Below are 17,721 nucleotides of genomic sequence, written 5' to 3'. Positions count from 1 at the left end.
GGGTTGCCCATATTTGCCATCTAACAATCACCACAATTTGATAGGGCTGTGACTAGTTCTTTCCTCATGCGGGAGCGTTCCAAGATGAACATAAATGAATTCTTCATACTTGATAAACGTGTTTGCGCGCGAAAAGAATGAATGCCACTGCGCAATTGACCCCCATCGTCACTCAAGGTTCCATGACCTTTGCCAGATTCACCCCAATGAGCCAGGCAGAAACTGAATCTAATGCACTGTGTCGCTTGCCATCACGAAGGCCCAATTTCCCATTCTAAAATGTCATGAAATCAAAGCCGTAGCCCCCCCAAAATGCGCCATATCCCTAGAGTTTTGGTATTTACAAAGCCCATGTAGTATTTACAAAGCAGCAGCAGCGAGAGCGACGGCGCCGAGCATGCCGTAGTATGCATTCGTCGGCCGTGCAGCGGCGGCGGGTGTAGCGGTGGCAGACGTGGCGGCGCTGTTGCTAGCGGTAGCGGCCGCGGTACCGAGGACGCCGGTTACGAGGTTCGATGCCGATGCGAGGTCGGATGCGGCCGGGTTGCTCTGAACTTCGGAGCAGATTGACGGTGCGATTTTTGCAGCCGCTATAAGAACTTAGGGTTAGCCACCTATACAATAAATGGGATACGAGTTACAGGGTGTGCAACATACCGGCGATCTCTGTTGTGGAGCAGCCAGCAGTGAGCACGCAGGGCGTCAGGCTGGAGATGAGCTTGTCCTGGCTGGCGCACAAGCAGGTGAAGTCGGTCGCGGAGCAGCCAATGTTGCTTGCGGCGGTGCTGATGCAGCCTACGGCGCAGCTAGGGAGCTGGGCGATGAGGCTGGCCAGACCAGTTGAGCTGGAGGATGCGGCGGAGGTGGTGGCCGACTGGGCGGCGGCAAGGCCGGAGAGGAGTCCGAAAACGATGGCGTACTTCATGGTGACGGTGTTGAGTAGTTCTTCGCTGAAGAGGCTTTGGGATGTCAATCGAGTGATGAGCGAGATCTTTGGTGGCTGATCAGAGGTTCATAGGATGATCAGTATGTTTGTTCGAGGAGTCAAGAACGATGTTTGATCGTAGTGACAGACGAAATGAAGAACAATTAGAGGCCTGTAAAGAAAAGTGGCACTTTCAATATTGCTGCTGCAGGTATGAATCGTTTGTGAAAGACCAAGGGGTTGACTGAGAAGACACAGAAGCACAAGTGGAATCGATGGGAAAAGACGATTGATTTAATATACTGGAAACGATCATCTCTGGAGATGAACCTTGAGGAGCCACAAGGGAGGTCTAGACTCAAATATTAACACAACCAAGAACCGAACGACGCTGCCCAGCGAGATACGAGACGTGCGCCAAGGGGCAGAAGAGAAGGATTCAATACGACGGGTTACTGCTGCTAGGCTCAAATTCGGTACGCCGCGAGTACGAATAGTCAATCTTAAAGCCCTTGGCTGAAATTGAAGCTGTTTGGCTCCGTGCGATCAGCGGAGTTTACCAAGCAACTAAGAGAGCTCCGGTTTTCTTGCAACACTGCCTCGATGCCGCGCGGTCCATCCTTGGCGGCAATGAACAGCGTGTTTGTTCTATGGAGCAGCGTTGGCGATGGCCAGTTGCAGGTTGATGGCGGGATAATGCACGCCAGACTGGTTGGTCAGGTCAGCACCTGTTATGGTCTATTCTGTCTGTTGTAGATGCTCAACGAGCGAGACCGAGCAAGACGTCAAAGTTTGAAGGCGGCGATGGCGTAAGCTTTGTTGAGTTCGGACGAGGCTTCCTGTGGCGATTCAATGTTGTCTGTCCTGCATGACAGATTTCATCCAAACGCAGGCTGCAGCTCAAAGTCTTAGATCTCAGGGTTCTAGATACGCGTTAGAACACCCCGTCTGTTCACCCAGGTCAACCAGGTCACTGCTCAACCCGCGGGAACCGGACGAACAGAGTGTGGAAGGGAAGAAAGAAAGAAAGGGGCTTCACTGCATCTCTTTGCCCCCGTTTCAACGTGATGTCATTCTTATTTTAGCGGTTCACCCCTGACATGACTCCGCCGGGTTACTGCTTGGCAAGGGGTCCCTAGGCACGCGGTAGATGTTCAGGCGCTGGCTCACTCATCCCCAGTGAAGGAAGTGTAGCACTGACAGTCTGTCGCTCAGTGAGTTTCGAATGAGGGTCGTTCTTTGCCATCCCAGGCTCACTGAAATCTCACCCACCGTGCAGCCAATCTCATTCATTTTCACTGGACCGGAGAAATTCAGGCAGTATTTGATTGGCATGAAACAACTAGCGGACCCCTTGTCAGCTGTCGTCTCAAGCGAGGGAACACAAGCTTTGGCACGTCGGCAGTCTTCAGATGGCAGTGCATCCTGATCTTCGTTCGAGAAAGGCTCACCCTGTGTCCGTCCGTGAATGCACGCTGTAATGCATACACTGCGGCGTGGATGCTGCCGATTGTGTCAATCGCACGAGTCGGCGGAAGGAACCGCTAAAGTAGCTAGCTCACTCGCGGAGATCGTGTTTGCATGTGGAGTTGTCTATAAGATGAAATGCCCCAGAGGAAGCTTCGCGCCTGGTGACTTAGCCTTGAGGTACAGCCCAGTACTTTGAAACCGTCTCATCCAGGAGGACTCCAGCGGGAACACTGCTGGCTGCAACGATATGCTGCTACTCCGCTGCATCAGCTACCGGCACCGCACTCGGTTCCACGGCCGGCAGATTCGGAAGCGGACCCAATGCATCGCATCCCGCCTGCTCGCAAAGGAGTGTCATTGGGCCTCACAACGTCCGTTGTCGTCAGCTGGCTCGAAACTTACCTGTTCATGCTCAGCACCTCGTTCCTTCGTGAGGGGGCTAAACAATGGGCGGTACTTTGCAAATGCTGAGAATTGTTTGCCCTTCCAGTCTGACTCGGAATACCTCGCTCGAATACTTCCATCTCACGCATGTCCTATTACTCGTCTTTCAACCAGTCATTTCAATGGCCATTGACTCTTTTACCTCCCTAACTTTTGAGAGACCATGCTCCAGCTCAATGGTTCTCTTCATTTATACACAGCCTCCCTCGGCATTGCCTGGCAAGCCTGCTCACCCTGAAGCGTGAACCAAGTCAGCTCAAACGCACAGAAGGTGGCAGGTGAGTGCCACAATAGTTTGTCGCTCAACACCCTAGCCGTCTCAATTCTTCCTCCTCCTGCTAGTAGTCTACCACTACTCTGGCGTTGGCCGGCATCAACTTTCTTCTCGTCGCCCACTTGAATGGCCAAGAAGATCCTAGAGAATGGAGGCGGTGCAGCCAGGCTAGATGTGATGTCATTTCGCCTATGCATTCCCGACCGAATTTCAGCTTCTTTCGGTCATTGAACTCAGGTGAGAGTACGTGTGCTAAGACTCGGCTTTCGAGTGAGATATGCAAGAGCTATTTCCATGACACCAAGCTTCACCCTGCGTACTGCAAGTGTACAAGGGTTTTATTCATAATCAGGTGCCTGAGAATCTCACGTATGAGATTAGGCAATTGAAGTATTAGCCGGCTTCATGTTCGCGACTGATGGGGCAGTATGGCCAAGCCACGACGGAGGCCGGGTAATACTTCATACAAAGCATACAGTATGACTCAGCGAACAAATGTCAGCAAGCCTCAGAAGAAGCCGGTCGGCAAAGCGTAGCGGTGCCGACGGCAAAAAACTCACGGTGCCGAGCTTTTCGGTGTCAGCGCCGGTTTCAGGACCCACTCCGGGAGATACTGGCAACCGCCGGCACCGAAGGATTGGCTGCCGTGTATAGAGCATAACGGCGACTGACGATACAAACTACAATTCTCCACCAGCAACATCATCTTGATCAAGTTTTCTCTATAAAAGACAAGATTCTTCCCAGAGTATTTCTCAACAAACACTTTTACATCCTATAATCAAGGCATCATGCCAGCGACAGAAACCGGCCCGTCTGTCAGCGGCGTAACGCCATCGTCTAACCATCTTGTTTGGGAGGATCTCTCCCTCGTTATCAACAATGTCAATCTTTCAATTTCTACCGTCCGCCGCGACGGGCCACTTGATCCCATACTCTTCCTCCACGGCTTCGGGAGCACCAAAGAAGACTTCACGGATGTAATCCATCACGCGCCCCTTTCCGACTATCCTTTACTCGCTTACGATACCCCCGGCAGCGGTGCATCCACCAGCTCCGACTACAGCGCCATCTCCATAACATTCCTCGTCGCCGTAGCTGAGGCAGTTCTGGACGCTCACAACATCAAACGGTTCCACCTCGTGGGCCACTCCATGGGCGGCTTGACAGGCTTGCTGTTAGCACAGCGCAACCCAGGCGCGGTACTAAGCTTCACCAACATCAAGGGCAATCTTGCTCCCGAGGACTGCTTCTTGAGCAGACAAATCTTTGACTTCCCGGCAAGCGATACGGAGATGTTCATCGCATCCTTTATCGAGCGGACTCGGCGATCAGCGGATTACGGGAACGGGATTTATGCAGCAAGTTTCCGTTCTAAGGTCAGGCCGGAGGTAGTAAGGCCAACTTTCGAGTCCATGGTTCATTATACCGACAAAGGAGACTTACTGGAGGTGTTTGAAGCACTTCCGTGTTCAAAGATGTTCATTTTCGGTGTATCCTACAACACATTATCCTATCTCTCACGGATCAAACATGCGGGCGTCGAGCTAGCCGAGATTCCAAACAGTGGACATTTTGTTCTGTACACCAATCCTATGGCGGTCTGGAGTCAAATGGGTAGTCTTATCAGCAGAGCTTCATAATAGCCACTATTGTTTTGTCAGTCGTCGAAGCATACAAATTTCATCACTCAAAATTGTATTCCATGCAAATGTCAACGGCCCGCACTGACTAAGAGATGCCCAATGTGTACCGAGATGCTGGAGCAAGTCCTGAAGACCATTCTCTGCGAATGCTTTCGATAACATCCCAAAGTTCTCAGCTTCTTCCTCAAGCTGTCGACAACATTCTTAGCACCTGAAGTGCTGCATAGCGTCAATATAAATAGATCTACTATTACGAATATTGGCAAGAATGAGTGTACTACTCTGATTTTAACTCCTTCATACCAGCCTAAAGTAAGACAGAAATGGACTAGAATTGAAAGCTGAAAGCTAGAGACGGATGAATTGAATTTATCTAATAGTTGATCAAATACGAGTACTCATCCGGCTCTCGAGATCGTTGAGATATACGTAAATGACTGTCGGAGGAAAAGAATCCTGCACATTTTCCCAGATTCATGAAGCTAGAAACAATCTGTCTCTCCTTCCTCCTAATAGGGTTCTTGAAAGGTCCAGCAATGAGAAGCATCTTGGCATTCGAGACCAAGATCCTTACATTCCAGGCAGATGACGAAGTCACCTCCATCGCACAAGCTACAGGTGTAGAATGCCTGCTCATCTGGGAAGGTACAAGTCATGCAAATATCACACCACGCTGAATCGCAATCGAAGTTCGCCCCTTGTGCGCCAAGCTCGTTGTTCTCCGGAATATGAATCTTGAGCATCAATGCATGTTGCAAGACCGATTCGATGACTTGGGTGCTGCCACTTTTTCGTGCCCACCACATCGAGCTTCGCCCTAGTCCATCTCGAGACTCAAATGATCCCTCGTCGACTGAGAGCAGATATTTGACGGCTTCTTCATGTCCATTGCGACAAGCTGCAGATAATGGGGTTGATCCATACTGATCCGTGATCTGAAGGTCCAGTCGATTCTGAGTGGTTAGTATTTGGATTAATTCGTAATGCCCGCGGGCCGATGCATAAAATACTGGTGTTCGGCCACTGTTATCTTGTACATGGGTACTGCACCTAGGGCTCTGAAGCAGCAACTCTGCAACTTCTGTATGCCCGCTCAGAGCTGCAGCGTGTAGAGGCGTCCACCCACGCTCGTCAGTCAACCGTACATCTACTCCCTCAGCAAGAAGTAGTTCAATCACCCCAACGCGCCCGTTATACGACGCCTCGTGGAGTAGCGTCCATCCTGCGTAGGCTCGCAAGGAACCATCATTACGAGAGTCGCTAAGAAGCAGCTCAGCAAGCTTGCTGTTCACGGCAGCTGAAGCTGAGTAAAGTGGCACCATTCCGGCTTTGTTGGCCCGAGATACGTCGTTGCACCGACTAAGAAGTAGCTTGGCTACTTTTTCATGCCCGCAACTCGATGCCAAGAAAATCGGTGTCCATTGGCTATCATCCACAGCGTTCGAGTCAGCGCCATTGTCCAGAAGTAGCTCGACAATCTCTAGATGGCCACGACTTGATGCTATATGCAGCGGCGTCGTTGAATTATTGGTTACAGCTGCGACGTCGGCGCCTGCACCCAGAAGCATATTGACGATCTCATAGTGACCACCATCAGAAGCGAAATGTATCGATGACCATTTGCTAAGATTTGCGTGGTGAACATCAGCCCCCTTCCTCAGGAGCAAGTTGACAATGTCAAGGTGTCCAAAGTGAGAGGCAGCATTAAGCGGCGACCAACCATCATTACTCCGGGTTAGAATTTCGGCCCCATTGTCGAGGAGCAGTTCAATCACATCGAAGTGTCCGCAGTGAGAGGCCACATTGAGTGGTGTCCAACCGCCATCGTTAGCAACAGTGATGTTAGCTCCCCTTCTGAGCAGCAACGCGACGACGTCGAGATGGCCGTAGTAGGAAGCTACGTGTAGTGCCGTCCAGTTGTAGTTACTTGTTTTCTCGCAGTCTGCGCCTCTATCGAGAAGGAGTTCAATAACCTCATAGGCTCCATAATACGAAGCTTCGATGAGAGGTGTCGACCCTGTGTGATTCGACATTGAAATATCGGCCCCCGCATCTAGAAGGATCTTTGAGAGTGTCAAATTCCCAGCGTTGCCTGCAATCTCAAGAGCTGTTCTACCAAATGGCGCCTTGGCATTCACATGATGCTTCTCGTCGTGGATGAGGCAGGAAGCAAGCTCAGTGAAGCCAAGACGGGCAGCGTAGTGTAAAGGACTAGCATGGTGAGGTTCAGTTGATGAATCAGCTCCCAAACCGAGCTCTACGCTGTACTTCTCAAACAAGTCACGCCACGTTTCCCAGCTGGGATTGACTTCATCGAACAAATTCATCATGAGCATTGTGAGTTCTTCGTCTTCCTCATAACCGACGGTGGAATGCTGATACCATGAACTCGCGGCGTAGTGTCGGAATGACCCCTTGACGCTCACTTGAAGTTTTTCTTCCTGGGTGCTTTCCATTTGAACCGTCGAATTGATCTTCTCTTCAAAGTCCCAGAAGTATTGACTGTTGATGTAGCGAAGGCAAAGCTTTGCTAGCCTGCTGTTTTGTTGAAGCTCGTTTGAGACTTGACTGTTCATGCGAATCGATAGCGATTGAGATGAAATGTTGCAAAGAAAATGTTGTTTGACTGAAAAGTGAGTCAAGTGCACCGTACTTGACCCCCTGTTAGAATCCGAAGATGTACCTCGAACTTCCAAAAGCGAGCCGCAGGGGCTTTGTATTTCGCTTTCAATGAAGTCGTCATCAACTTCATCGGGCAACTCATCCTCAGGGAAGTTGAAATCTTCCTCGTCGATCAACATAGCCTCGGAGATTTCGTTGACGGTCAAGGGCCGCAGAGCAAAAGCCGCCCATTGTAATAGAGAATAGGCACGTTTACGGATCGGTTCTGGTAGTTTAGAAATGCGTGTCCAATTTCGTTCATAAACATGATCAAGTCCAGACGGTATTTCATTGATCGCATCCTCAAGTTGCTTCTTGTTCTTCCAGCTGCGCAAGGAATCTTCGTGTAACTTGACCCAGAGGAGTTGGCCATTGGACCGATCCGCAAGCATCTTGGAGACACCTTCTCTTGTTGCTTCGTCCTTTCTCGGCAGCTTCTTGTCGACAATACTTCTTGCGTATCGAGCAACGTCGGATTGCACGTCTTCAGGATCGATTTTGAGTTCCTCGCAGTTTTTTGAGCACATCATAGCACTTCGAATCTCAGGCTCGTCCCGACTGACAACTAGGAGGCGAGATGCCGTGTTGGTAATTGCCCCAATCACGGTGTTGAGAAACCTCCCCAAGGACTTCCCGTCATGGGGAGCCTTCCCCAACCAAGTACACTCATCCAAGCCATCCAAGACCAAGATGGCTCCAGGTACGACTTGCAAAATTTCTCGAAAGATACTGACGATTTCTGTCTCGGTGGCGAATTGTTCGTTTTGAGCTAGCCACTTTTCTCGCACCAACTGATAGGTAATCTGGTCGGACGATGCCATCTGGTGGACCCATGCTCGAATCGCCGCATAGGGATTGTCGCGGCTTTCGAATTCAGATGACAAGAAGAAATAGATCACTGGCGTCTGGGATATCGATCTCAAATGTTCGATGATTCTCGCGCAAAGAACAGTCTTTCCAAACCCGGCTGGTCCATTGACCCACAGGAGCCTTTCGGTATCATCGACAATTTTACACGCTTCGTTTAGAGCAAGCCACTCAACGAATTCGGGACGGTCAATGATCCAATCACACGTCCCATTGATTCTTCTCTCTTTGGCTTCAGGGAAGAGATCGTTCGGCGGTGGGCATGCTAGCCAGGCCCGAAGGTCTCGTCGAGTCTCGGCTGCAGTCGCCGGCGTCAGTCTTAATCGCAGTATTTCGGGAAGTTAAGGTGAAGAATCTCGATATACCTTCCATCTCCCTTTCCAACCGAGACAAGGTCTGTCGAAGCTCTCGAAGCCACGTCTGTTTCTCAATATCGTCATCTAAGCCAGATGGTCTAGTCAGATTTGTCTGATCGTGAACTTTCGTATGTGACAATTCGATATCAGGATAGTACAACTAGGCTATCTCCAGCATTGACAGCCGATGCTTGAACTGTGCTTGAGCTCAAGGGGACGCGGGCGTAAAGACACACCTATTCCATAAGCACAAGTCTCATTGGACTTATTGGTAGCTTCCCCACCTGGAAATGAACTATCTGGAGGAACCAGGTTGTGCAGATGCTGGACGAGAACTCCGAGGTTTTCGACTTGAGAAGTGCGTCTAGCCTTGCCCCTCAAGGACCAAACAAGCTTTTGCCTCCTTGATTCTGATGACTTTGGAAGGGATTGGATGCCGCGAGTGACGGTTGCTAAATTTTCATCCAGCCCGAGTTCTGATGTTGTTACGTCACCACAGATTGCCTTGATGACACTAAGCAGTTCTACTGCCATCAAGCGGACCTGCGGGTCATTCAGAGCGGTGTGATGGTCGTTCGAGAGCTTCCCTTGCCGGAATCCGACATCGCAGGCCCATTTTTTGAGGCGAAGCTTTTCCGCATCGAGCTGGACAGCGAGTGAACGTGAATCACGGTCGAAATCTTTATATATGTCGACTCTCTCGATGACATCTAGACAAGTGCTCAGAATGCCCGCGAGCCCAGCGATTCCGACGGCTAATCCAACCGGCTCCATGGCGATTGATATTGAGATTGGACTCGGAATTGCGATGAGAAAGAAATGAGGCTGCCTACCTTAAATGAGGGGGAAATGCATCCCGCTCTTGTCTCTCCTGTAGCCTCGTTGATTGGGCCTGCATGCAGTCATCGGCCCGGGCATTGATTGGTAGAGAATCGATTGCCGCCCAGCACAATTCTTTTCTGTTGCCTGCATTAGGCCAAGTTCAACGTGTCACAACTTCACAATCCATCTGATTGTCTTTCGACTGGTGAGAGAGGATCATTGCTTGGCCGTTGCGGAGGATGCAGAGATGAGTACAAGCTAAGATATCTTAGCAAGTGGGTGACAAAATAGGATGCCGGTCAACAAATGATTATAATACGTACTTACCGGTGAATTACTCTTAATTTTTCGTACTCTTCTTGTTTCCAAGTTCTCTTGTTGCTTTTATCTTGCAGTTACTTATTAGAGAATACTCTTTCAAAAAGGGTGGAACATGGAAAAGAGCTAGGGCATCTTTGAAGCCGGACGCGAATATGTCACCCAATGCCGACGTAAGTTAGGTAGTTACCTTGCTGTTGACACCACTACCTTCAGGCGGTCAGTGGCTGGATAATCCGACATACTGAGGGGTGATGTTTGCGCTCATTTAATCAGGCCATAATTCAAGCCAATGTTTTATCACTTGCCTCAGACCTGCAATGGAAAGATTGTTAATACGCAAATGGTGCAGGGTGCTGAGCCGAGAGTGTGGTGTTGTCCCGACTACCGGGCATTGAGATCTTCCGCTTGACAAAAACAAAAAAGAAAAAAAGGAAGAAGAAAGAGAGGGATTGGACAAGATGGGAACGGCACTACTGCAAAAGCTGACACTTCCATATTCCAATGGGCCAAGAATATCAGCATCGTGGATGGTATGGACTTCCACATCGTCTTTCTCCTAAGGTACATTGCCTTGATTACTTGGATACGGCGGGCAAACTCTGCCAGACCAACGACGATCGCAAATTGGCTCGAGCTACCATCAGGAAAAATACCCAGCATGGTACCTTCGATACAAAAAAGCACTTGCTGAGGCTCATCTTTACAAATCGCCACGTCCGAGCATTTTCGATGCGGACCTATCGAGTCTTGCAACGAGCGCTAATGAATCTCTTTATCGCGTTTGCCCATCGGCGTAGACGTCGGCTGTGATTGCAATGAGAGAAGATTGGTGTATCAAGATAGAGTGTACGATATGATCTGCAGATTGTCCGAAGACGATTTGTTCAAAAAAGCAAATATCAGTCGCGGGGAGTACAAATTGCGGAAGAAAGCATCCAAGGCTTATGCACTCAGCAAAGGGCAAAGGTCACAGGTACGCAAGGTAATGGAAGCAATCCGGGAGGGGGTTGACGCAGCGCTTCAGAAGGCATCACTCAAGAAAAATCTACCACTCCGCCAACTCCCAAAGAGTCGGGGAGATGTTATATTCAGCTACTATTTGTTGGCTCCAGATGAGGTCGACACATGGACAAGCATCCAAGACGCTGAGGATGAATCGGACAACGCCGTCGACATGGATAATCCATTTGATGGGTCATGAGGTGTTCATTTTTGGGTGCAAGATTATGATTCTCCTGATGGAATTACTGCGAAAGCACGTGAAGCCATCAAAAGAACGAGGTCCTTCATCACGAGGAAATCAACCCTCTTGGAAGGGGAGGTTACTATCGGCCGCCTCAACATTGGCTTCGTCGACTTCCTTTGCCCGCGAACCGTAGGGCTCTACGACACCAAGTCAGATCACTTATACGAAGGTCACAAGGTGAAGGTTCAATTCATCAACGATGATTACCTTAATCTAGATTTGGACCCTACCATCTTTGCAAACAATTCCGGCCCAGAGTTGCCTTGGCCATCAACTGTCAAACCAGTGCGCCGGTTCTACGGAGTCACAAAGACTAAGACACGGAGTCTTCTGGACCAAAGAACTTGGGAAGGAGGAGGCACGAGTCAAGAAGAGAGGGCACAAGCTCCACCGCGTGACAGGAAGACGGAGTGCAAACTAGCCAATTTAATGGGGGCGCATTACAAGACTCGGTACTTTCAATGGAATATAAATGTGTAAGCATCTCTATCAATCGAAAACTAGCGCCTAGAAAGTTCCCACGACAGTAGCATTACGCGCCGTCGAGGCAAGCTTCAATATGACCTCTTCTCCCTTCCACTCCGCCGCGCTACCGTCGACGGTGACATTCTTAAGTTGGCTCCCTTCTGGAACCCGCAGCTTAACCCAAACTTCAGCTGGAGGCGCCTTACTGAAACCTAGAACCGTCGTGATGGTACCCGCCTTCTCGTCCAGCTGCATATCGAGGTCGACTGATCCCCATTTGGTCGGGGCTCTTTGTACTCCGACCTTACCCTTGCTAAGCCATTTCCTCGGAACGCCTCGTCCAACTAGCAAAGCATCCTTGTCGGGGTGATCGAATAACAATGCTGCCCTAAGCAAGACGGGGACCGTAAATTGGGAAGGCTGGCAGTATGTGCTGGAACCACCTCCAGTTCCGGCAACTTCAGCCGCAAGCCATAAGCCCCTGTTATAGACATGATACCGATGAGAGTATAAGAAGAGCACAAACTCATCAAGGCGGTCCTGGACAAGCAACGAAAGGGCGTAGCCATATGAAATGAAGCCCAAGATGTCGCGAGTATCAGACCTAAGGGGCGTGACGTTGGCAACGACACCCACGCTGGTAATTCCGTAGGCGCGCATGGAGTTAATCACCATGTCAGTATGGTTTGATGAGAGCACTGATGCTTGAAGCAATTCCGAGTAGACCCGGTGCGGCCACCACTGAGAGGATGCGTCTCCCTTTTCAGCCAGGTCTTCGAGAACATGGGTTGTTTCGTTCGGCAGGACAGGAACATATGCAGGTGTGAAGTTCCTTTGGATCCATTGGTCCAATTTGAGGGATGTCTGATTTATGAGCTGCTCAGCGCGAGTGTTCCAGTCGTTGGCATGGTCGGCAAATGTCTCAATCTTGCTAAGATCCTTAAGACCGCGAGCAGCGAACGCCGCATTGTTCCAGTATGGTTTCTCGAATCGCCATGCATCGTTTCTCAGTGCAGCATCAGATTCGCTCCAGCCAGAAATGAGGCCGTAGTATGGATCATCCTCAGGCAGCTTCAAGTTCTCGTCTTGGCGCGCGGTGAGCATGTTGGCCCAGGCGAGGATCTTCGTCTTGTACTTCTCTGGAAACGCAGTGTCGCCCGTGTACTGGACATAGCGTGCGATCAAAGAAAGTGACATGCCGAACTGGGGCACGGCAGGCCCACGCATCTTGATGGCTCCGTTGTCGTAGACATACCAGTCCATGTAGTTCTCAAGGATGGCCTTGGCCTGAGCAAATCGTCCCCAGGCCAAGTTAGCTGTGAGCGACATGGTCATGATGTCTTGGAAGCCGTCATATTCTGATCCGCCATAGTCGCGTTCAAAGGCACCGTACCTCGGAGTGACACCTCCAGCGCGACCAACAAGCTCTACAGCAAAGGCATGTTTTCCAATATCCGACCAACTCTCATCCGGAAGAGTCAAAGATATTTCGTCCTTGACGTGCGAGTCCCAGTAGTCGGCGAACCGCATCAAAGCAGGGTAAAAGTCATTGGCAGTAGGATGCGCCTTCAAGGGCAGGAACTGCTTGTAATCCAGAGCATACTTCTGTGCACGCAGGACTCCGCCCTTGACATACTTGATGGAGAACCAAATGTGAACGATATCGGGATCTGGAGAGTCGACGTCGGCGAATGTAGTGATATCGACCCAGTCGGTTGTGTCAACAAGGCCCCGGTAAATCTTTCGAGAAGCAGGCATCCATCCGTTGAGCAAGCCATCGAAAGTGTAATTAGAGTGAGTTCCGTCTGCAGCCTCCGACATGTCATTCCAGGGTGCGTAGTTCTTTGTCATGGACTGCCAGTCCAGGGCCATCGTATCGTTAGCCTGGACGTTTCCAAGGTACACATCCCACGGTAGGAAGGACAGGTCGATGACGTCGCGAACGTGTTCCTCAATAGGTTCGCCATCTTGGAGAAGACGCTCTGCCAACACGTCATTCTGCTTAAGATTGACATCATTTGCAGGATCCAGGCCAAAATATGCGTCCACCGTTCGGTTGATAGATACAGACTCGTCCGTGGAGGCTTCAACGTATCGCTTGATCTCTCTGCGAGTTCCAGAAGCAGACATCAAGACGAGCGGGCCATCGAATCGAGTGATGTCTTCGTATGCCGTCCATGTTTCCCCATTGTAAGTAAAGGTGTCGATGGATGTTAGTCCATCAACGGTCGTTTCTTGTCGAGGATTCAAGTGATCCGCGGAAGTGCTGTCGGGAAATCCAGTATAGTCATTACCGGAGAATTGTGGCACCTCATGGTACGGTTTTGGGTGCTTGACTGGACCTCTTCCGGCCAGAGATGTAAGAATGAAAGACGAGAAAAAGAGTGACTTGATAAAAGAGTGACGAGGCATGGTTGCAAATTTTGCCCAGAGGGCACTGACAATCCCTAAAACGAAAAAACCTAGCCTAATTTCCAGACTGCCAACATCGCAACTTGGGGTTTTCATTGATTTATACTGCATAGCAGTCATCAATACCTGTTAAGGCCGAGACTATTATGGGCGTCTCGTACGCGTGCACCGAGTCAGGCAAATGCGCTAAGAAACGTTAATTGACATCATGCCGCATTACCGGGGAGAAGTCATATTCTCCTACGGTTTTTTGTAAGGAAACAACCCAAAATCTCCCCATCATCAAGTTGAAGGAAATGAGGCATGGGGATCCGAGAACTCTTTTATATTAGATAAGGTTTAACTTTGGGCAGTCTAGCCTATGTAAGAAGGTCTCAGCTTATTTGCTCGCGAACCACAACTTGAACCAAATGCGCGCGGTCCAATTCCTATTCCTATACGCTATTTCTAATTTCTGAAATTCTTGTGTTCAGAAATTCTCACTACAAGCACGACCTTATGTATTCAGCTCATGTATTCTTGATGTCGTGTAGTGGATGAATGCTCTTTCCGCAAGTTCCGGCAAAGATTGAAAGGGGGCTCAGATATTAGAGTTAACAGGGATACCCGTGGACTTAGATGGTGTGGCCGCTGTCTAGTGCAGAAACGACCCCTTTGGTGGAGTTCGTTGACTCTGTTACTGTCCGCTCAAGGCAGTGGGAGGCTGGGCTGGCCCTTTATCTTCGGAATCTGCATGTTGTCTGTATTAGCAGAGCAAGTTTTGGAATCATTCGGATCCGAAAATCGGCCTTGATGAGACCCAAGTAGAAATTCGATGATTATTTTTAAGCATTGAACTTCAATTAGCCTAAACATGGGAGTCACCAACTAACTCTGGAGCAGTGCTGACTCAACGCTTGAGAACTTCAAGTTGCTCTCGAGGTCCAAGAAGCCCAGGGTTGTGCATCGAACTCTCTTGATGCATAAGACTATGTCTTTCAATTGATCACCCCACTACGGTAGCACCACGGTCTTGATTTGTAAATTTGGGCTCTTGTGCTTGTCCAGTACGAGCTGCCGGTTTATCGAGCAGAAATTGCCAACTCCATCATTATTGAGATTGTAGCGGCGATCTAAGATCTCACAATGGCTGTTTACATTTCACTCACGGACTAGAAATGGTCGTCTCAAGACTCCTGATTCGTGGTATACAGCGCATCTAGCAACTCTACATCTTTTCGTCATTAATTGTACATCCATGGACAGCCGCTTCCATCCATGCTTTCGAATCCTGTTCCATCCTGAAGCCAATCTTGGTCCAGAAACATGCAATCATTACCGTTTTGATCCAGCGATAGCTGCTCGTGGAAGCCGATATCAGCCGGCATATCAAACACAGACTTCGTAGCAGGTTGTTGGCCCTTTTTCAAATCCATAAACTCCCCAAGCTCTTCCAGAGGAGAAAAATCAATATCGAGAAATCCAGATACCCCTGGCCGTATCGCACACCCAGAGCTTATGCTGTTCTCAACCTCTTGCGCCGCCCTACTTGTCTCCGTGGCTCTCTTCTCGGCCTCTTTCGCGGACCTCCACTTTTCAATCAAGCTTTCCAGCTCGGTGCTGGCTTTCTGCGCCACGGGATATGACTTTCCGAGCTCGGATAAAGCTTCAGTGGAACTCTGAAGAAGAACTTCATGGTTGCCTGGTTGTCCTGCACGAAGGTTGAGAAGATGAATGCTACCTGCGATGAAAACAAAGTGTACAATCGATGGCGGCATCTGTCGCATGTTGAAAGATCGTCTGTAAGTCGTTGCGAGCTTTGTGATGTTTGCTGCTGCTGTAGCGCATGCGTGTGTGGAGTTGAGAGCCGAAGAGTTCATATTGTCGACGTTGAGGAATTTTGAAGACAATCGGAGGAATGGCCGGTGGAGTAGAATGAGAGCAAAGTAGAAGTTCATTCTGCGTGGTTCTTTAGCTCTTGTTCTTGATCCTTGGCTGGCACGATCACATGAAGTCTTGAATATACTTACTGCAAGATGAAGACATGGGGCTGTGCCAGGATATTTGAATCGCTGGACCATGTCAAGCTCTTAGGAAGATCGTGATGCCACTGCCATAGGGCTCTGTGAAGTTGTGATGCTTTCAATCTCATCTCGCTCGTAGATGAGTGCCGCCGTTGACGGTGGATACTAATCAGTATCTTAGAACACAGCACTGAGAGTGTTGAGGTGTGATGTAAAAGTGACGAAGTCGATTCGGCTTCGTCTTTGCTGACGCCTTTGAAGGGTCGCTCAGGTATGGGAATGGTGATATCCCACTCCATAAAGGAGTTTGGTCGCCCACAGTAAGCGCTGAATAGACTGATTACAATTGACTGTTAGTCACACGACTCGCTGCTGGGAATGATCAAGTCCGGGTTGGTGTACTTACTTGTCTTCAATGTGGCAGCCCCAAAATACTCTCCTTCTGAGATCGGCCATCTCCTGGCTCATCTTTCCAGACGCGACAGCTTTAGAACAGTCCAGATGTAGGCCTAATTTACTCGCCATTCTGAAGGCAATGCCTATAGTAAAGACATTAGTGGATGGACATATCTTTGTGACCCAAAAATGCTCTCACCACTGTACATCCAACCAAGGGAGTTGTCCTTCATGGCTCCATATCGAGAACCAAGTATCAAAGCTGCCTGGACAGTGGAAATGGTCGGGTGATCCATCTCTAGATCAAACATTGAGCGTGCTCGCTTCGCAAAAGTCTCTCCGGCGACACCGCCGGTAGAAGTAGAGTACCGCACGACTCCCTTGTCAAGACTTATCATCGATGCCAGAGCCATGATTGCGTACAACAGACACGGGGTATAAAAGTTTCGATCGCCGCGGTGTCCTTCACTATCGTCCCAAATTTCCCGATGGCGGAGGAATAAAGCACGATCAACGACGAGGAGGTGAGATGATTGCCATTTCCAGAATAGGTCTAGCAAATGGGACACAATTGGTTCTGGCTCGGGAAAGCATTCGAGAGCACCGCGAGCTTGTCTGCTCGTGTCGTCCTCGAAAGAAGAGCCTTCCCCGAGTGGGCTCCTTGATCGAGACTGATTCTCGGAGTATGGAAATAGGGTCGCAGAGCCAAGAAATTGGTCAAAGTCTTGCATACTATCGGGTGTCCCAATCTCTTCCATGACGGGAGGGACGCTCTCGGAGGCGCAGTCAAAGTCTGGCCTGCTGGGGCCTGAGAAGGAGATCGATCGGATGCCATTGTGTGTGATGTCGTCGGTCTTCGGTCTGTTTTGCCCCGAGAAGGATACAGATCTTGAGTGCGAAGCGGGGTGAAGCTCCTGTTGCGACGTCACAGCCCAATTGTTCTGTTTTCCCTCCGGAGGAGAGATCGATATCGTCATATTTTGAGTCCCCGGACTTGAAGAGCTGGCAGGGCTTGGGAAGGCACGTATCCTCGCATCCTGGTAGTTGTCTACAGTCCGTCGTGCCTGTTCCATCAGACAATCCGAAACTTCATCCGTCTTGTGCCGTGTGACCGGGAGCTCTGGGTTTTTGGAGACGTTCTTGACAAACTCCTCTAGTGCCTGCATTCGCCGTTGCAGTGCCTTGGTCTCGTTCGGTTGTCGTTGACTGCGCTTATCCTCGCCGTAGCGGACCTCACACTTTTCGTTCTTGTTTCGACATGAGGTGCAGGACCGGTCCATTCGGTCCCCCGAGCTCAAAATTTGAGAGATGTCGCATCGTCTCTTGTCTTTCTTGCATCGTACGCATGCGAAACTCGCGCGGCTCGCGTGTCGGTCTCGGGTCATGATTGGAGTTGTTGAAGGTTGCTCAGTT

General features: G+C 49.9%; 7 protein-coding genes across 7 annotated transcripts; 2 read left to right on the top strand and 5 right to left on the bottom strand.

Moving 5' to 3' along the window:
• Nucleotides 1-360: 360 nt before the first annotated feature.
• CPAR01_14337 (uncharacterized protein) lies at nucleotides 361-925 on the bottom strand (the record flags this gene model as incomplete). The annotated part of the gene is made up of 2 exons (XM_060498588.1): nucleotides 361-590; nucleotides 658-925. The coding sequence occupies 2 exons, from the start codon at nucleotides 923-925 to the stop codon at nucleotides 361-363; spliced, it is 498 nt and encodes a 165-aa protein (XP_060342649.1).
• A 2,979-nt stretch (nucleotides 926-3,904) lies between these two features.
• Nucleotides 3,905-4,756, top strand: CPAR01_14336 (uncharacterized protein; the record flags this gene model as incomplete). Its single annotated transcript, XM_060498587.1, has 1 exon — nucleotides 3,905-4,756. One exon carries the CDS (start codon nucleotides 3,905-3,907, stop codon nucleotides 4,754-4,756), a length of 852 nt encoding a protein of 283 aa, XP_060342648.1.
• A 71-nt stretch (nucleotides 4,757-4,827) lies between these two features.
• CPAR01_14335 (uncharacterized protein) lies at nucleotides 4,828-5,094 on the bottom strand (the record flags this gene model as incomplete). The annotated part of the gene is made up of 1 exon (XM_060498586.1): nucleotides 4,828-5,094. A coding segment is annotated over one exon (267 nt), but the record flags the coding sequence as incomplete, so codon positions are not given.
• A 174-nt stretch (nucleotides 5,095-5,268) lies between these two features.
• On the bottom strand, nucleotides 5,269-9,417 carry CPAR01_14334 (uncharacterized protein; the record flags this gene model as incomplete). The annotated part of the gene is made up of 4 exons (XM_060498585.1): nucleotides 5,269-7,385; nucleotides 7,443-8,585; nucleotides 8,653-8,727; nucleotides 8,826-9,417. The coding sequence occupies 4 exons, from the start codon at nucleotides 9,415-9,417 to the stop codon at nucleotides 5,269-5,271; spliced, it is 3,927 nt and encodes a 1,308-aa protein (XP_060342646.1).
• A 1,559-nt stretch (nucleotides 9,418-10,976) lies between these two features.
• On the top strand, nucleotides 10,977-11,165 carry CPAR01_14333 (uncharacterized protein; the record flags this gene model as incomplete). Its single annotated transcript, XM_060498584.1, has 1 exon — nucleotides 10,977-11,165. One exon carries the CDS (start codon nucleotides 10,977-10,979, stop codon nucleotides 11,163-11,165), a length of 189 nt encoding a protein of 62 aa, XP_060342645.1.
• A 374-nt stretch (nucleotides 11,166-11,539) lies between these two features.
• CPAR01_14332 (uncharacterized protein) lies at nucleotides 11,540-13,909 on the bottom strand (the record flags this gene model as incomplete). Its single annotated transcript, XM_060498583.1, has 1 exon — nucleotides 11,540-13,909. One exon carries the CDS (start codon nucleotides 13,907-13,909, stop codon nucleotides 11,540-11,542), a length of 2,370 nt encoding a protein of 789 aa, XP_060342644.1.
• Nucleotides 13,910-15,132: 1,223 nt separating this feature from the next.
• On the bottom strand, nucleotides 15,133-17,693 carry CPAR01_14331 (fungal specific transcription factor domain-containing protein; the record flags this gene model as incomplete). Its single annotated transcript, XM_060498582.1, has 4 exons — nucleotides 15,133-15,847; nucleotides 15,919-16,248; nucleotides 16,319-16,451; nucleotides 16,508-17,693. 4 exons carry the CDS (start codon nucleotides 17,691-17,693, stop codon nucleotides 15,133-15,135), a joined length of 2,364 nt encoding a protein of 787 aa, XP_060342643.1.
• Between the last annotated feature and the right edge of the window lie 28 nt (nucleotides 17,694-17,721).

The sequence above is a fragment of the Colletotrichum paranaense genome (genome assembly GCF_030867605.1).
Source record: "Colletotrichum paranaense strain IMI 384185 chromosome Unknown Scaffold_15.1, whole genome shotgun sequence".
Classification (NCBI taxonomy): Eukaryota; Fungi; Ascomycota; class Sordariomycetes; order Glomerellales; family Glomerellaceae; genus Colletotrichum; species Colletotrichum paranaense.
This window is presented reverse-complemented; position numbering and strand designations above follow the sequence as displayed.